The sequence below is a fragment of the Mustelus asterias genome, chromosome 1, assembly GCF_964213995.1.
Source record: "Mustelus asterias chromosome 1, sMusAst1.hap1.1, whole genome shotgun sequence".
NCBI classification, from domain to species: Eukaryota; Metazoa; Chordata; class Chondrichthyes; order Carcharhiniformes; family Triakidae; genus Mustelus; species Mustelus asterias.
In genome coordinates, this window is record NC_135801.1 from 185,792,144 (window position 1) to 185,808,130 (window position 15,987).

The 15,987-nt window shown below is 45.8% G+C and overlaps 1 protein-coding gene across 2 annotated transcripts in view; it reads left to right on the top strand.

The window, feature by feature from the left end:
- Positions 1–2,014: 2,014 nt before the first annotated feature.
- slc4a11 (solute carrier family 4 member 11) overlaps positions 2,015–15,987 on the top strand; it is a 218,406-nt gene continuing 204,433 nt past the window's right edge. Inside the window, exon 1 of one of the 2 annotated variants that reach the window (XM_078224199.1) lies at positions 2,015–2,207. In XM_078224199.1, coding sequence (XP_078080325.1) covers positions 2,171–2,207 — 37 coding nt within the window. In that variant the 5' untranslated portion in view covers positions 2,015–2,170. Of the gene's footprint in view, positions 2,208–2,365; positions 2,406–15,987 lie in introns of those variants that run through there. The other variant, XM_078224209.1, reaches the window with a different exon arrangement.

Here is a 15,987-nt window from a genome sequence, read left to right on the forward strand (position 1 = left end):
TGCTGTAGATATGGCCTACTGTCCCAATAATTGTTTACATTGCTGTTGATATGCTAACACTTTCTCACTAACAGGCGGCATGTACATCTGCATCAACAGTTGTATTTATGTCTCATTAACATGTTCGTCATGTGCTCTGAATGTGTCTGTGGTAATATGTTACATGTGTGACCTTTTCTTCCCATTAACTAGTTTATTTGTTTTCTGATATCCCACTCAACAGATTACGAGTAAAATGAATTCCTCTGTCCCCATTAACTGGCTCTATCTGTGCACCTCTGTCCCCGTTAACCTACTGTGGGAGTACCTACACCACATGGACTGCAGCAGTTTAAGAAGGCAGCTCATCACCACCTTCTCGAGAGTAATTTGGGTTGGGCAATGTATGCTGGTGATTCCCACATTCCTTGAATGAATAAAGTCCTCATTAATTAGATTCCTCTGTACAGATATGTCCCCATTTACCTTCTGATGCTCCTATTAGTCACTCTTATCTGAAAGCTAGCATTTTCCTATTAAGTTTATTTATTAGTGGTGGCACGGTGGCACAGTGGTTGGCACTGCTGTCTCACAGCATCAGGGACCCCGGTTTCAATTCCCGGCTTGGGTCACTGTCTGTGCGAAGTCTGCACATTCTCCCCATGTCTGTGTGGGTTTCCTCCCACAGTCTGAAAGACGCGCTGGTTAGGTGCATTGACCATGCTGAATTCTCCCTCAGTGTACCCGAACAGGTGCCGGAGTGTGGCAACCAGGGGATTTTCACAGTAACTTGTAATGTAAGCCTACTTGTGACACCAATGCAACTTAACTTAGCGTCATAAGTAGGTTTACATTAACACTGCACTGAAGATTGTGGGAGGAAATCAGAGCACTCAGAAGAAACCCATACAGGGGCGGCATGGTAGCACAGTGGTTAGCACTGCTGCTTCACAGCTCCAGGGTCCCGGGTTCGATTCCCGGCTCGGGTCACTGTCTGTGTGGAGTTTGCATGTTCTCCTCGTGTCTGCGTGGGTTTCCTCCGGGTGCTCCAGTTTCCTCCCACAGTCCAAAGATGTGCGGGTTAGGTTGATTGGCCAGGTTAAAAATTGCCCCTTAGAATCCTAAAAATGCGTAGGTTAGCGGGTAAATATGTGGGGGTAGGGCCTGGGTGGGATTGTGGTCGGTGCAGACTCGATGGGCCGAATGGCCTCCTTCTGCACTGTAGGGTTTCTATGATTTCTATGAGGAAACGGGGAGAAAATGCAGACTCTGCACAGACAGTGACCCAAGCTGGGAACTGAATCCAGGTCCCTGGTGCTGTGAGGCAGCAGTGCTAACCACTGTGCCGCCCTGTTAACCAGTGCCCCAAATAGCCAGCATGGTGTTTCTTTTTGGCTGAAGTTCCCATTAAGAAGTTTCCAAAGGTGTATTACCAGTCTTTCTACCTGACAGTCGGGACAGAGAGAGCTGCCTGCGCGGTGAGATGTGCAAGAAGCTTGTCTGGGGTCCAGTGATCAAGGCAAGACAAAGGCAGCAGGCAGCAAATGGAGGAAAAGTCACATCAAATTCCCCTCTCAAACATTGCTCCCTTTCCCAATAACATTAAAAAAAATAGATACAAGTAATTGAGTTCTGCACCGATTTGAAAAAAAAAACTTTACAACCGCGACCACCAAACACTGGCAATCTTTAATAGTTAATAAAGACAACTGTGGGTTACAATTTTATTTCCAACCGGGAGGTTTGTGCTTGGTTTAACGTATACATTCTACAACTGATATTCTTTTTCAGCGTTGAACATTTTCCCCGGGTGTTAAATCCCTGTTTTTATTTTTTTAAAACAAGGTGTTTGACTTCCAGGCTGCTTGTTAGTTTTTTTTAATCACAAAGTTTTAGACACGTGGTTTACCTATTTTGCTTCAAGTGTTTTGGTGCAGCAATTCTCCCTCTTACTAACTTTGCGATTATTTTGTTGTCTGTGCCTTTTGCTTGGTGCTGATTATTTGAGGGGGGGACGCACAATGTAATAGGCGGAGGTTAGGACCCCCTCTGGGCGTTGCTTGGTCTCGGGCTTTTGGGTCAGTTTCACTTCTGTGGAGCTCGTCTTATAGAAGCGGCGGCAGCAGCAGCGCTGGGGGAGATGGTGAGAGTCTGATGGTGTTGGAGTGTTCCTCAGACACACACAACCGGCATGGATTCCACGCGGGTTTTTCATCTGCAGCCCTGTGGTAAGCACAATTTAAAATAAAAAAATATTTATAACAATAGAGAGGGGAACGCAAATAGATGCACGTGTGTTGCAGCCAAGTTAATTTCAGGGAGGGAAGGAAGGAAGGAAATATACAATTGGGTCAGTTTTAAGGTCATACGCAAGTGAAGCAGCTGACATGACAGTCTCTGGCGTTTATCACTGATAATTTTAAAAGGTGCAGCTTTCTCTCAGTGCAAGTTTTAAGGAAACTGTTAGTGCAAGTGGGGTTGTGGCAATTGAAAGTGCCTCTTTGCACAGATTGGGTATGATAGAATATAGTTCATCCATTTACAAAGCGGCAATCTTACTTGGCAGACACGCTGGTGGAATGGACAGTGTTTCTATAAGACGTAAATTCCTGCCCAGTCGCCCTGTAGATTAATTATAGGGCGAGGCAGTTTTCTGAGTTAAATGTGTGTTGCCTTTATTTTAATTCTAAACGTCCTGGGACCCCCTTTTTTTTAAAAAAAGTCAGTTTTCAGTGTTAAGGACTACTCTCGCTGACTGCCGACAAGGTAGGGTTTTCTAACCGGTTACTTACTGCTCGGGTATGAAGAGGGATGGAGTCTTTTTTCCGGGTGCCTGTCATCTTTCTCTTGAGGTTGACGGGTGACCTGCTCAGAGCCTCTCTTTTTCTTTATTCAAAGATTTATCGTGAGGATAGGTGTTTCCGTTAAACGAAAGACCAGAGGTTATATAAGTGGGAGGTAGTTTCTAATGCACCCAATAGGGAAATCAAGGCGCCATACGCAGTGCGGGTGCTGAAATGATTGGGAGTTCAGGTGAACCTCCTGTGTGTGGGATAGGGGTGTCAACTCGTTACCGCAGTCAGCAGTTAAGGTGAAGAGCATGGTTGGTTTGATTTGTTACAGTCATACGTATTGGTATGTATTGAAAAGTATCGTTTCTTGCACTACACAGACAAAGCATACCGTTCGTAGAAGGAGAGAGTGCAGAATGTAATGTTACAGTCATAGCTAGGGTTCAGAGAAAGATCAACTTAATGCAAGGTAGGTCCATTCAAAAGTCTGGTGGCAGCAGAAGAAGCTGTTCTTGAGTCCTCTGGTACGTGACCTCAGACTTTCGTATCTTTTACCTGACGGAAGAAGGTGGAAGAGAGAATGTCTGGGGTGTGTCGGGTCCTTGATTATGCTGGCTGCTTTGCCGAGGCAGCGGGAAGTGTAGAAAGAGTCAATGGATGGGAGGCTGGTTTGCATGATGGATTGGGCTACATTCACGACCTTTTGTAGTTTCTTGCGGTCTTGGGCAGAGCAGGAGCCATACCAAACTGTGATACAACCAGAAAGAATGCTTTCTATGGTGCATCTGTAAAGGTTGGTGAGAGTCATAGCTGACATGCCAAATTTCTTTAGTCTTCTGAGAAAGTAGAGGCATTGACGGGCTTTCCTAGCCATTGTGTCGGCATGGGGACAGGTTGTTGGTGATCTGGACACATAAAAATGGATGTATTTTAGGAGAAGATCCATAAATGCCCCAACGGAATTGTGTTTTAATTTGTTTGCAGAATGTGTGGGGGGCATCGCTGGTGAAGTCAGCATTTATTGTCCATCTCTAATTGCCCTTGAGTCTTTACAAGTCCATGTGGTGTGTCTGCATCCACTATGCTGTTAGGAAGGGTGGGCGTTCCAGGATTTTGACCCTGCGACACTGAATGAGCGGGCGAGATGTGTAAGGAATATCTGCGGCTGATAGTGCGGGTGGAACCTGAGGGCACTGGTGTAAACCTGCTCAGATTTGAGTGGGTCTGGTTCCTGTGCTGCACATTGTGTAAAAAGTAAATAGTTTGACTGTTTTTGTGAAGATGATTTTTAAAAATAGCTTACTTGGGGAGGGGAGTGTATGGCACACTTTGTGTGTGGGGGGGGGGGGGGGCTTTAGCCTCCTTTTCTGTGTGTAGTAACATCTCACTGATCTTCCCACCTCCACCCCCTGTAATTCATAAGTGTATGAAGAGAAACTAGACTGGACCCGTCAACTGAAACTGCAGATCCTGGATTCTGAGTCCCCCTCAGCTATTTATGCTCAGGTACTGTGGGAGGAAACAGGGTAGGGAGTGGTGGAATTGTGCTAATATTGCTTTGTGCCCAGATACCTTTTTTTCTGTTGCAAAGACATACTTTATTCAGCAAATATTTAAAGGAACATTACAAAACATGGTCATTACAGAGTGCAATGGTATTCAGATTTTCTTCATAGATTGTGTTACACTCTGAAGTGCTTCACTGCTGTTGTGATACATGTCGTATTTACTGTATGCATTCAATGTTCAGCCGACAGCCCTGAAGGGTCCTACACAGTTTCAAGCTCCAGTGATATTCAACATTTTATACATAGATGATGTTTGAGGCGCCTCAATACAATTTTGACACATTGTCCCCCGATACCCCCGAATTGATTAAAACAGGGAACTGATTGCAATTAAAATTGCTCTTGAATTGGCTTGTCTGCTGAATGAAACCCTTCAGTAATATACTGACAGCAGGTATCTGCATTTATTAGCCGCCCTCCACTCTAAAAGCAATACTGAACAGAGTGCACACTGAGAAGAGTAGTCATGATGTGGAGATGCCGGCGTTGGACTGGGGTAAGCACAGTAAGAAGTCTCAACACCAGGTTAAAGTCCAACAGGTTTATTTGGAATCACAAGCTTTTGGAGCACTGCTACTTCATCAGGTGAGTGGAGGTACAATGATTAATATTGCTGATGAAGGAGCAGCGCTCTGAAAGCTTGTGATTCCAAATAAACCTGTTGGACTTTAACCTGATATTGTGAGACTTCTTACTGAGAAGGGGGTTGGGTTGGGTGGGGTGGAAATCGAAAGACCAAAAGGCCGAGTCAGAGAGTAGGGCTGGAGTTGAGGCAGCTTGGATCGGGGTGTGAAGTTCAGTGGGAATGAACCACCCATCCACCTGTGGATCTTGCAGTGTTCCAGATGTAGAGGAGTATGGGGAAGGGTGTATACAGGAGAAGATAATTCTGAACGGGCTGGGTGAGTTCATCTGGGAGAGATGTAGAAAGTATGAGTTTTGAAGTCCATTCTTTGGGGGCATGAGGGAGCAAGCTGATGGGGAAGTGAATGGGTGTGTGTTACAGATTGAACATTACTATAATTTCAGCAGCAACTGTGTGCTGCTTGATTGCAGAAGCTTTCAGAAATGTGAATGTAAGTAAATGTTTGCTGTGCAAGATCTCTTGTTCAGTTTGCAGTGTGTTGTTGTAGAGTTTGCTGCTCAGTCTGTCTGAATTGGGGGGCCAGGAGCAGTAGTCACAGTATTGGCCTCGGCATTCCTTTTTAAAAGCGAGAGAAAATCAGCCAGCGACCCTTCTATTGCTGAAAGAGATCAGGAGGAAACCGACTGGACCTGTCACAGTTATAACATCCCTTTCTCTACCCACCCCCCACCCCCCAAACCCCCAATGTACACATGCAAGAACCTATTGGGGGCAGGAGAAGGACCTCCTCCTGTGTCTAGCCGAGTTGGCCATTAATACATCCAGCCAGCGAACAGTCGAGGGGGTCGTCCATCCAGACTGTCTGCCCTCTTCTGCAGTTATATTTTCTGCTGGATGTCCTTGGAAAGAGAGTACGCAGTGTCTGTCACCACCACCGTGGCCTTCCATACTTGGTGGGTACCCCAACCACTCTCTGCGTAAAGAACCTACCTCTGATATCCTTCCTATATCTCCCACCACGAACCCTATAGTTATGCCCCCTTGTAATAGCTCCATCCACCCGAGGAAATAGTCTTTGAACGTTCACTCTATCTATCCCCTTCATCATTTTATAAATTCCTTTTGCGATTCATTTACTTTGATGGAACTGCCTCATAATTTATCCCGCAGTGTGTTGATTTAGTTTATTTGGTTAATCCAAAAGAAGCACAAACAAGATGTTGCTTCCCCTAAGGTGACTCAGTGTCTTCCGAAGCAATACTTGCATTTCTACAAGCCTGGGATATCCCAAAGTGCTTTCCGGCTGATGAAATACTTTTTGAAGCAAAGTCATTGTGGCGATATCTGAAATGCTGTGGCCAATTTGCACTCAATAATGCTCCACAGGCAGGTGGCAACAAGGTAGTGGTTTGACCTTTTTAGCAAAGTCCGCCAAGGACTAGATACTCAAGATGTCAGGGAGAATTCCCTGCGCTACTTCGAAATAGCGTACTGGGAGCTTTCAAATCCATTGGAGACCTTTGGTTTAACATCCTGTCTGACAGAAGAATATTGCAGCAATGCACCAGGGCGAGTGTTAGCCTTGCCTTTGTTCCTGTGGTAGTCTGGATAGATTTGCCTTTTGAGTGGGGGAAGGGAATATCAAGGCGATTCCACACTGGCTGTTGTGTCTACCTGTGCACTATTGATTAACCAGGCACCAAGCGTTTTCAGAATGGTTTGCTTTGCTTAGTCTCGTGTGGTTTGCTCGCTTGCAAAACACGAATTTACTCCCTGGTGCATCCATAGTGAGTTAAATGGAACAAAAAATATTTATCTTGTTCTGGCTGCACCTCCGGCAGCAATGAAGCAATATTAATCATTATAGAGCGGAGGAATTGCAGCACATGCAGTTAGGCCAAGCATGATCAAAAGAAACGGTGTACAATCAAAAAGAGGGGAGAGGTTGTGATCTGTGGAAGAGTTGGGAGAATCCTACAATACAGGGGGCCATTCAGCCCATTATACTGGTGCCCTCTCTTTAAAATTGCTATCCAATTCATCCCACTTGCTCTGCATATACCTCCCTTTTTAAGTATTTATCCAATTCACATTTGGAAGTTCGTATTGTTCAGCTTCCACCATCTTTTCCAGCCACGCATTCCATGCTGTAACAATTTAGCACATTTTTAGAATCATAGAAGCCCTACAGTGCAGAAGGGGGCCATTCGGCCCATCGAGCCTGCACTGACAACAATCCCACCCAGCTCCTATTCCCACAACCCCATGTATTTGCCCTGCTAATCCCCCTGACACTAAAGGTCAATTTAGCATGGTCAATCCACCTAACCCGCACATCTTTGGACAGTGGGAGGAAACCAGAGCACCCGGAGGAAACCCACGCAGACATGTGGAGAATGTGCAAACTCCACACCGCCTTGTTGAAGTTGTACAAGACATTGGTAAGGCCACACTTGGAATACTGTGTACAGTTCTGGTCACCATATAATAGGAAGAGTGGGGAAAAGATTTATTAGGATGTTACCGGAACTTGATTTTTTGAATTATAAGGATGGACTGGGACTTTTTCCCTGGAGCACAGGAGGCTTTGGTGAGGGCGATAAAATAATGAGGGGCATAGATAAGGTAGATTGTCAACATCTTTTCCCAAAGGTAGGGGAGTCTAAAACTAGAGGGCATTGGTTTAAGGTGAGAGGGAAGAGATACAAAAGGGTCCAGAGGGGGCAGCTTTTCACACAGAGGGTGGTGAGTGTCTGGAACAAGCTGCCAGAGGTAGTAGTAGAGGTGGGTACAATTTTGTCTTTTAAAAAGCATTGACAGTTACATGGGTAAGATGGGTATAGAGGGATATGGGCCAAATGCGGGCAATTGGGGTTCTAGCTTAGGGGTTAAAAACTGGGCGGCATGGACAAGTTGGGCTGAAGGGCCTGTTTCCATGCTGTAAATCTCTATGACTCTGACCTGAGGCTGGAATTGAACCCGGGTCCCTGGCGCTGTGAGGCAGCAGTGCTAACCACTGTGCCACCGTGCTGCCCTAAAATCCCTCCTTGCTTTTTAATGCAATCATGTTAAATGCTCTGCTGACTGACTCCTCCTGTCAGCTTTATTTTTTTAAATTTGCTCTATGAAAACCCCCCATAACTTTGAATACTTGGATTGGGTAGAAATGATTCCTTGCTGTCTTTTATCTCATAAAATGAATAATACGTTCTATGGAAGTTTTCCTACAATCCACATTATCGGACATTCAATGGCATGACCATTGCTGAATCCCCCATCATCAACATCTTGGGAGTTATACTGAACTGGACCAGGCATAAAAATACTGTGGAGCCAGTCGGAGATTGAGAATTTGGAATAGAGTAACTTGTCTTGACTCCCCAAAGCCTGTCCACTATTTACAAGGCACAAATCAGGAATGTGATGGAATACTCTCCGTTTGCCTGGAGCTCCGACAACACTTGAGATGCAGGACCAAGCAGCTTGCTTGATTGTCACCTCATCCACAAACATTGACTCCCTCTACCACCAACACATAACGGCAGCAGTGTGTACTATCTACAAGATGCATTGCTGCAACGCACCAAGAGTACTCGGACAGCAGCATGCAATCCCACAACCTCTACCGCCTGGAAGAGCAAACGCAATGGAACACCAACACCTTTCAGTTTTTGGGAGTTTGCTGTGCACAGATTGGTTGCACTATTTCCCTATGTTACAACAGTGATCCTGCAAGTCCTTCTGGCTGCGGAATGCTTTGGGATGTGAAAAGAACAACACCAATGCAAGTTGTCTTCCTTTTCCAGTTTTGGGAGGGGTTGCGATGAAGACAAGTGGAGGGGATCTAACACCTTAAAGACCCTAACCTTGCTTAAATCCTGAGGTGAGCATCTTTTTTTGAACTTTGCGCTGGACTGTGGTATATTCCACTCGCTGCTGACATTCTCCCACAGCTGGGAGTCAGTTTGCCAGCCTGTCTTCCCAGTTATGCTGCTTTTTCATTGAGACTGAAGGGAAACTTGCTCACACTCGCTGTTTGGTCGTTTATCCCACAGCCTGATCTGTTGACATTTTTGGCTGATTTTGAACACTCGTTTAACCTGTATTGGGGGGTGGAGGATTTTGATTTGATTTATTATTGTCACATGTATTAGTATACAGTGAAAAGTATTGTTTCGTGCACACTATACAGACAAAGCATACCATTCATAGAGAAGGAAACAAGAATGTAGTGTTACAGTCATAGTTTGGGTGTAGGGAAAGATCAACTTAATGCAAGGTAGGTCCATTCAAAAGTCTGACAGCAGCAGGGAAGAAGCTGCTCTTGAGTCAGTTGGTACATGACCTCAGACTTTTGTATCTTTTTCCCAAAGGAAGAAGGTGGAAGAGAGAATGTCCGTGGTGTATGGGGTCCTTAGTTATGCTGGCTGCTTTGCCGAGGCAGCGGGAAGTGTAGACAGAGTCAATGGATGGGAGACTGGTTTGCGTGATGGATTGGGCTACATTCACGACCTTTTGTAGTTCCTTGCGGTCTTGGGCAGAGCAGGAGCCATTCCAAGCTGTGATACAACCAGAAAGAATGCTTTCCATGGTGCATCTGTAAAGGTTGGTGAGAGTCGTAGCTGACATGCCAAATTTCCTTAGTCTTCTGAGAAAGTGGAAGCGCTGGTGGGCTTTCTTAATTATAGTGTCGGCATGGGGGGACCAGGACAGGTTGTTGATGATCTGGACACCTAAAAACCTGAAGCTCTTGCCCCTTTTTACTTTGTCCCTGTTGATGTAGACAGGGGCATGTTCTCCTTTACGCTTACTGAAGTCGATGACAATCTCTTTCATTTTGTTGACATTGAGGGAGAGATTATTGTTGCCGCACCAGTTCACCAGATTCCCTATCTCATTCCTGTACTCTGTCTCGAGTGGGAGAGGACGGACCGTGAAAAGCAGATGGGCAGGATTTTATCTTCCTCTTTTATTTCTCCATACCCTGTGAAAGCATTGTGTATTCAAGTCAGAATTGTCTGGTTGTCTTGCTGTAGACTAGTGCTTACCGATGGCTAAACCTTGCACTTCAACAACAGCAGATGTACTTTCCATGTATAATAATTTTTTTCATGTATAAAGCCAGTGCCAGATTTCGTCACAAGTATTGGACCTCCAACTAGGATGGCACAATTTGTTAATTATTTACTGCGTATTACTGAATTAGAAATACTCAATCTCTGCATCCCACCCTGTTCCTTCATGAGCCCAAAGAAATTCTCCTTTGTTCTTCCTTGCAACGCCCTTGCCTCTCTCTCCCACCATCTCTTCCCCCACCCGCCCACACGCAGCCTGCTAGGGATACTGCAGAAAGATTAGAAGACCTACTCCTCCCACTTGTGCCAGGAAACTCAACTGTGAGTGGGTCAGCCCCTGAGTTTTTTTTGTGTGTGGTTTTTGTGGTGTGGTTGTTTTTATGTCTTTCACAATGGAACAATTAGTCTTTGTCTCTGATGCCAACTCTTCATGAGCTGGTTTGGCTGCAGCATCAGGGTAAATACGTGGGGTTACGGGGAGAGTGCCTGGGTGGGATTGTTGTCGGTGCAGGCTCGATGGGCTGAATGGCCTCCTTCTACATTGTAGGGATTCTCTGATTCCACGAAAGGTTTGCAGGCGTAAGATAACAGGGATTATTGCTCGCTGTGGTCTTTGTTTGGAAAGTAAGCTACAGGTGAGTGTGGTTCATGTCCTGTGGGATATCAGTTCCTGTGCCTGGTTAAGCTGGTCCGATCCTCTATTCTGGCACATTGCAGAAGCACTGGGATTGTAGGGGACACCTGTGTCCCAGCAGTAGTGCTGCTTCACTATCTTTCTTTCCCATTAGACAGGCGACTTATAGCGAGCGGGTGACCAAAGATGTGCAGGATTTTGATTGTCACATGTATTGGTGTACAGTAAAAAGTATTGTTTCTTGTGCACTATACAGACAAACCATACCATTCATAGAGAAGGAGAGGATACAGAATGTAGTGTTACAGTTATAGCTAGGGTGTAGAGAAAGATCAACTTAATGCGAAGTAGGTCCATTCAAAAGTCTGACAGCAGCAGGGAAGAAGCTGTTCTTGAGTTGGTTGGTACGTGACCTCAGACTTTTGTATCTTTTTCCTGACAGAAGAAGGTGGAAGAGAGAATGTCCAGGTGTGTCGGTTCCTTGATTATGCTGGCTGCTTTTTCGAGGCAGCGGGAAGTGTAGACAGAGTCAATGGCTGGGAGGCTGGTTTCTGTGATGGTCTGGGCTTCATTCATGATCCTTTGCAGTTTCCTGGGCAGAGCAGGAGCCATACTAAGCTGTGATACAACCAGAAAGAATGCTTTTTATGGTGCATCTGTAAAAGTTGGTGAGAGTCGTAGCTGACATGCCAAATTTCCTTAGTCTCCTGAGAAAGTAGAGGCGCTGCATGGAGGGACCAGAGGAAGAAGTCTCACAACACCAGGTTAAAGTCCAACAGGTTTATTTGGTAGCAAATAAACCTGTTGGACTTTAACCTGGTGTTGTGAGACTTCTTCCTGTGTTCACCCCAGTCCAACGCTGGCATCTCCACATCATGACTGGAGGGACCAGGACAGGTTCTTGGTGATTAGGACACCCAAAAACTTGAAACTCTCAACCATTTCTACTTTGTCCCCATTGACGTAGATAGGGGCATGCCCTCCACGACGCTTACTGAAGTCGACAGGTGGATTGGCCATGCCAAATTGCCGCTTAGTGTCCCAAGATGTGTAGAGTTAGGGGGATTTGGGGTTACAGGGATAGGGCCTGGCCTGAGAGTCTGTGCAGACTCGATGGGCCGAATGGCTTCCTTCTGCACTGTCGGGATTCTATCATTCTATGACCCAAAGAATGTGAAAGACCAAAGTGATTGGTAGATTGAGGGGAAAGTTGACTGTTCCCTGCCAAGACAAGGCTGAAATGAGTACTGAAGTTCTTGTTCAAGGCTTTTGTGAAGTCTTCATAGAATCTACAGCGAAGGAGGAGGCCATCTGGCCCATTGAGTCTGCACCGACAACAATCCCACCCAGGCCCTATCCCTGTCATGCCACATATTACCCTCCTAATCCCCTTGACCCTATGGAGCAATTTAGCGTGGCCAATCAACCTAACCCACATATCTTTGGACTGTGGGAGGAAACCGGAGCACCTGGAGGAAACTCACACAGACACAGGGAGAATGTGCAGACAGTGACCCGAGGTCGGAATCGAAACCAGTACCTTTGCGCTGTGAGGCAGCAGTGCTAACCACTGGTCCACCGTGCCACCCTCTTGCTATGATTGTACCGGGCTTTGCTGAAATCACATCTGAAATAGTGTGCTTGGCGGCAGTACAACGAAGATTCACTAGCATATGTGACAAAAGGGTTGTCCCATGATAGGCTGAGTAATTCAGGCTGATATTCTCTGGAGGTGATCTCACTGAAAGGTACAACATTCTGAAGGAGGTTGAGAGGGTAGATGCTGAGGGTTTTTTCCACTGGTTGGGAGATTTAAAACACAGGGCATGAGCCTCAGGATAAGGGGCCGATCATTTAGGACAGAGCCGAGGTGAAATTATTTCACTCGAGTGTTGTGAAGTTTTGGACTTCTCTACCTCAGAGGATTTTGAATGTTCGATTGTTGAACACATCTCAGGCTGAGGGGCAGGTTTTGATCTCTTAGGAAATTGAGGGATTTGGGGAGTGGGCAGGAAAATGCAATTGAGCCCCAAGGTCAGCCATGATCATATTGAATGGTAGAGGAGGCTCGATGGGCTGAGTGGTTCACCACTCCTATTTCTTGTATTGTCTGACTGTTTATCGTAATTGTCAGGAAAATGCGAGTTTTAATGTTTGCCTTTTGTTATGTCACTCATATTCTCAGAGTGTGGAAACCGGATTTGTGGAGGTGTGATTAGAACATGGAACATAGAACAGTACAGCACAGAACAGGCCCTTCGACCCACGATGTTGTGCCGAGCTTTATCTGAAACCAAGATCAAGCTATCCCACTCCCTATCATCCTGGTGTGCTCCATGTGCCTATCCAATAACCGCTTAAATGCTCCTAAAGTGTCTGACTCCACTATCACTGCAGGCAGTCTATTCCACACCCCAACCACTCGCTGCGTAAAGAACCTACCTCTGATATCCTTCCCATATCTCCCACCACGAACCCTATAGTTATGCCCCCTTGTAATAGCTCCATCCACCTGAGGAAATAGTCTTTGAACGTTCACTCTATCTATCCCCTTCATCATTTTATAAACCTCTATTAAGTCTCCCCTCCGCCTCCTCCGCTCCAGAGAGAACAGCCCTAGCTCCCTCAACCTTTCCTCACAAGACCTACCCTCCAAACCAGGCAGCATCCTGGTAAATCTCCTCTGCACTCTTTCCAGCGCTTCCACATCCTTCTTATAGTGAGGTGACCAGAACTGCACACAATATTCCAAATGTGGTCTCACCAAGGTCCTGTACAGTTGCAGCATAACCCCACGGCTCTTAAACTCCAACCCCCTGTTAATAAAAGCTAACACACTATAGGCCTTCTTCACAGCTCTATCCACTTGAGTGGCAAGATTACATTCTTTCTGTCACTAATCCAGTTCAAGCAAAGGTCAAACATCAATATGAAAAAAGGTGAAGGCTGTTGGTCTGATGTGGTGATGAACAGAGGAAAGCAGGAGGCCTTGAAAAAAAAATGTTCTGGGGACCCGGGTTCAAATCCCACCACGGTAGATGGTGGAATTTGAATTCCATGAAAACAAATCCGGAATTAAGAATCTACTGATCACCATGAAACCTTTGTTGATCGTTAGAAAAACCCATCTGGTTCACTAGTGTCCTTTAGGGAAGGAAATCTGCTGTTCTTACCTGGTCTGGCCTACATGTGACTCCAGAGCCACAGCAATGTGGTTGACTCTCAACTGACCATGGGAAACTAGGGATGGGCAATAAATGCTGGCCAGTCAATGACATCCATGTCCTGCAAATGAATAAAAAATAATTGGAAGGTTGTAAATGGATGAGGAACAATAGAGTAAGTATACTTTTAAATATAGTAGGCATGAAGTTTTTTTTTTAAGAGGATTGATCAATTCTGGGAAAAGGGAACTTCTAAAATGTGACTAAACACATTGACGAAGTGAAAGCGGTAGATGTGGTTTATATGAATTTTAGCAAGGCGTTCGATAAGATCCCCCATGCAAGGCTTCTCGAAAAAGTGAGAGGGCATGGGATCCAAGGGGCTGCTGCCCTGTGGATCCAGAACTGGCTTGCCCAAAGGAGGCAGAGAGTGGGTATAGATGGGTCTTTTTCTAAATGGAGGTCGGTCACCACTGGTGTGCCCCAGGGATCTGTTCTGGGACCCTTGCTGTTTGTCATTTTCATAAATGACCTGGATGAGGAAGTGGAGGGATGGGTTGGTAAGTTTGCCGACGACACGAAGGTTGGTGGGGTTGTGGATAGTCTGGAGGGATGTCAGAAGTTACAGAGGGACATAGATAGGATGCAAGACTGGGCGGACAAGTGGCAGATGGACTTCAACCCAGATAAATGCGTAGTGGTCCATTTTGGCAGGTCAAATGGGATGAAGGAGTACAATATAAAGGGAAAGACTCTTAGTCCTGTGGAGGATCAGAAGGACCTTGGGGTCCGGGTCCATACGACTCTAAAATCGGCCCCGCAGGTGGAGGAGGTGGTTAAGAAGGCGTATGGTGTGCTGGCCTTTATCAATCGAGGGATTGAGTTTAGGAGTCCGGGGATAATGATGCAGCTATATAAGACCCTCGTCAGACCCCACTTGGAGTACTGTGCTCAGTTCTGGTCGCCTCATTACAGGAAGGATGTGGAAAAGATTGAAAGGATGCAGAGGAGATTTACAAGCATGTTGCCTGGATTGAGTGGCATGCCTTATGAGGATAGGCGGAGGGAGCTCGCTCTTTTCTCCTTGGAGAGACGTAGGATGAGAGGAGACCAAATAGAGGTATATAAGATGTTGAGAGGCATAGATCAGGTGGATTCTGAGGCTTTTTCCCAGGGTGGAAATGGCTGCTATGAGAGGACACAGGTTTAAGGTGCTGGGGGGTAGGTACAGGGGAAATGTTAGGGGGAAGTTTTTCTCACAGAGGGTGGTGGGCAAGTGGAATTGGCTGCCGTCAGTGGTGGTGGAGGCAAACTCAATAGGGTCTTTTAAGAGACTCCTGGTTGAGTACATGGGACTTAATAGGATGGAGGGTTATAGGTCGGCCTAGAAGGCAGGGATATGTTCGGCACAAGTTATGGGGCCAAAGGGCCTGTTTTGTGTTGTAGTTTTTCTATGTTTCTAAAGGATTGAGTGTAAGATCAAAATGAAAAACAGATGGGCTACATCCTAGAGTTCTAAAGGAGATAGCTGAAGAAATAGTGGAGGCGTTAGTTATGATCTTTCAAAAGTCACTGGAGTCAGGGAAAGTCCCAGAGGATTGGAAAATCGCTGTTGTAACCCCACTGTTCAAGAAGGGAACAAGAAAAAAGATGGAAAATTATAGGCCAATTAGCCTAACCTCAGTTGTTGGCAAAATTCTAGAATCCATCGTTAAGGATGAGATTTCTAAATTCTTGGAAGTGCAGGGTCGGATTAGGACAAGTCAGCATGGATTTAGTAAGGGGAGGTCATGCCTGACAAACCTGTTAGAGTTCTTTGAAGAGATAACAAATAGGTTAGACCAAGGAGAGCCAATGGATGTTATCTATCTTGACTTCCAAAAGGCCTTTGACAAGGTGCCTCACGGGAGACTGCTGAGTAAAATAAGGGCCCATGGTATTCGAGGCAAGGTACTAACATGGATTGACGATTGGCTGTCAGACAGAAGGCAGAGAGTTGGGATAAAAGGTTCTTTCTCAGAATGGCAACCGGTGACAAGTGGTGTCCCGCAGGGTTCAGTGTTGGGGCCACAGCTGTTCTCTTTATATATTAACGATCTAGATGACGGGACTGGGGGCATTCTGGCCAAGTTTGCCGATGATACAAAGATAGGTGGAGGGGCAGGTAGTATTGAGGAGGTTGGGAGGCT